We start from the raw sequence: 3,180 nt of genomic DNA, 5'->3' as shown, positions 1-3,180 counted from the left end.
CCTCAGAACCCGGCGCCCTCGCCCGTTTCTGCTGCTGCTGCTGATCCTGCCGCTGTTGTGGCAGTAGCAGCTCATCTCCTGCAACAAGAGGAGCCCTACCCCAGCATATTCTCAGTTTGTTCTGTTCCTTCTGCTGTTTGGGGAAAGCAGCACATCCGAAGGGGCACCTCCACGCGCTGCAGCAGCTGCAGCAGGAGACGCTCCCTCGTCTGCCCGTTGCTGTTGCCGCCGCTGCTGCTGGAGCCGAATGCGTCTGCCGGAAGTGCTGCAGCAGCGGAGGATCCGACGCAGCCCTAGCCACAGTCTCCTGCAGTCCCCTTGCGCTGTCCTGCGGCTTGAAAGACAGCCAGCTTGTCTGCACAGCCGGATCCGACGGGGCTTTCCTCGCATGCTGCAAGCTGCTGCAGCTGACAGAAGGAGACAAGAGAGAAATGCGAGAGGCGGAAAAAGGAGAGGAATCGCCACCTGAAGATGTGACGGAAGTAGGAGACGGATCGTCCAGGAAGTTCATTGATGGAGCAGACACCGCACGCATCAGACCTAAACGCAAACAAAAGTAGTGGCAAGTACAAATACAACTAAAACGCAAATGCACATACAAAGCAGATACAACTACAGATCTCCAAGTACAAACACAAATACTGAAGAGAGACAGAAACCCGCACAAGTGGGACACGCAGAGGAGAGAGGACTACCACAAACGCAAAACAAGCGAAGAGACGGAGGCAGCAACGTAGATGAACGAAAGCATCACAACGGTAGGAAAATGTGCAAGCAAACACGAACACACGCTGAGGCTGCCCAGCCGGGTGGAATTTGGAGGACGGCAAAAGGCAACCATATTTGGAAATGCAGGCAGCAGATGAGAAACAAGCAAAAAGGCAAAGACGGAGACACGAACGGGAGACAGATGGGGGGAGGCAGGATGGGGACTGCACACCACAGGCACCGCGCGTGACAGCAAAATCAGCTGGACAAAGAGAAAGAACAAACGCCAGCCCCAGCAGCACCAACTGCCGTATGCAACATGTGACAGTTGGCTTTGTTGCGGCCACTGCTGTCTCACGGCGTCTCTCTTCTCGAAAGCATTGCTGCAGCCAGGGGTGTTTGAGCATGCGTTCTGCGGTAGGCTGTCCGTACGGGGGAGGAGGCGGAGGCCCCCTGAGATGCAGCGGCAGCAGAGGGTTGTAAAGGAGGGCCCTCAAGAAGCCCAAACAGGGCAGAGACAGACTGGGCCAAACGCCCCCGTTGAAGGAGACCGGTGTGTCTGTAATCTGCGCAGAAGCCGAATGGGGCACTCCTCGAAGGTATTCAAGATAATGCATTTCATGTGTAGTACTAGAACGTTTGTTTTTGTCGAATGGCTATATTTATGTATAACGTCGCACGATACGTATGCATGCATGCATGCAAAAGCTGCACCCATTCATGGGCCTTGTCAAAAATAAAAGTGAGTACTGGGATGTCTGGCTGCTAGTCCATGAACGTGATTTTCGTCTGCGTGTTTGTCTCCCCCTGTGTTTCTCCGGTGGATTGTGTGCATTCCTGTGCATGCACGTACAGTACAGGCAGCCGACTGTACAGAAGTCTGCTGCCACCGCAACCCTTGAAACCTGTGCGGTTAACCCCGTCACAGTCAGGTCTGCTGCGCTTGTTGTGCTTCTGTGGAATTTAACGCCTAGGGTTTCAAGCTGGATGATGCATTCTAGTGGACAAACAAGCAGAGAGCCACTGCCCTCTGTTTCGTATGTTCTCAAGTCCAAATGAAACTTCATTTTGGAATTACTTACGGCTCGATCGATGGACGCTTTGTCGTCACCGTTGAAAGGCGGATAGCCCGAAAAAAGAATAAAAAGAGCGACGCCCAACGCCCACAAGTCGCTGCGCTCGTCCCCCTCCACCCCGTGCAGAATCTGCCAGGGGGAGCGGTAGTACAGCGTGCCTTCTACACACAAGCTGGGGCACACCTGCGACACCCGCCAACATAATCAGAAGCCAGCCATACTATGGAACACCACACGCAGCAGAGAACCGTTGGCAAAAAAGGAAAGCTGCAAAGGCCCCACAGCAGCAGAGTTGGACGGCCCAACAGAACAGAAAATCAAGGCAAGTCTCTCACGACAAACCCTGAATGACCCTCTGTCTTCCTGTTCCCAGCGGGCAGGCAGACAAGCATAAACCACAGCGGAAGGCGTACACGAATATGGCCGCAGAGGACACAGACAGAAGAACCGGAGAAGAGAAATGACAGCAAAGCTACAGAAAGAAATGCAGAAACGAAGACATCACAGAAAAAAAGAGGAGAACGAGACAAACACAGCCGAAAAAAAGCACCACCACCAACCTCCAGCTGCAGCGAAAGAGACAAATACAACGAAGGAAAGACAGAAGCACAATATAGCCACCGACGGAGGCATAGAACCAGAGGTAGAGAGAGTGAGAGGAAAAAACAAGATGGCCAAAGATGACAGGTGAGGAGAGACAGAAAGCCCAGCGCAGATCACAAGCCTTACCTTCTGTCTCGGCCTGCCTCGTACGATCTTCTTTGCAAGTCCAAAGTCTGCGAGTTTTACAGTAATATTTTTCCTTCGAAATTTGCCGACAAGAGAATGCGTGGAATCGCTGGGACTGTCTCTGGCAACAGGTAGCGACAAGTTCCTGCTGCTCCTGTCTATCGCTTTGCCTCTGTCTCTCTCTCTTGTTTTGTCTGTCTCCTTGTCTCTACCTATGGGTTCACTGCGCTCGCCATCTCCGCCTCCTAAGCCGCGCCGCTTTCGCAGCACCATCGGTACCACCGACAAAGCATTCAAGCTGCTGCTGCTGTTGATGCTGCTGCTGCTGTTGTGGCCAGTTTGTCGCCGCAGGCTAGGGCGCGCCCTACTGTTTGCGCAGGTGTTTCTTTCCTGTTCCTGCTGCAGTAGCTGCTGCTGTTGCAGCTCCAGCTCTTGCTGCTGCATGAGCGCTGCTTCTTCTTCCTCGCTGCTCGCGCCATCTCCTGTCGCTTCGGAGTCATCTAATTCCGCTGCCAGCAGAATGTTCTCGAGTTTTATGTCGCAGTGTGCTATTTCCCTGCTGTGTAAATAACGCAGTGCACACAGCATCTGCCCTGCTATTTGTGATGCCATCTCTTCGCTCACCAGAGGCCGACCGCCTGCTGCTGCTCCTGCTGCTCCTGCTGCT

The 3,180-nt window shown here is 53.5% G+C and overlaps 1 protein-coding gene across 1 annotated transcript in view; it reads right to left on the bottom strand.

Moving 5' to 3' along the window:
* Positions 1–3,125, bottom strand: part of EAH_00039820 (CAM kinase, CDPK family, putative) — a gene marked incomplete at both ends in the record, with an annotated part of 6,675 nt that extends 3,550 nt beyond the window's left edge. The window contains 5 exons of the mRNA XM_013395318.1: positions 100–540; positions 1,067–1,274; positions 1,791–1,967; positions 2,198–2,350; positions 2,514–3,125. Of these exons, the coding sequence (XP_013250772.1) occupies positions 100–540; positions 1,067–1,274; positions 1,791–1,967; positions 2,198–2,350; positions 2,514–3,125 (1,591 nt within the window). The remainder of the gene's footprint in view (positions 1–99; positions 541–1,066; positions 1,275–1,790; positions 1,968–2,197; positions 2,351–2,513) is intronic.
* Positions 3,126–3,180: the final 55 nt, after the last annotated feature.

The sequence above is a fragment of the Eimeria acervulina genome, genomic scaffold (assembly GCF_000499425.1).
Source record: "Eimeria acervulina Houghton genomic scaffold, Eah_scaff474, whole genome shotgun sequence".
NCBI lineage: Eukaryota > Apicomplexa > Conoidasida > Eucoccidiorida > Eimeriidae > Eimeria > Eimeria acervulina.
This window is presented reverse-complemented; position numbering and strand designations above follow the sequence as displayed.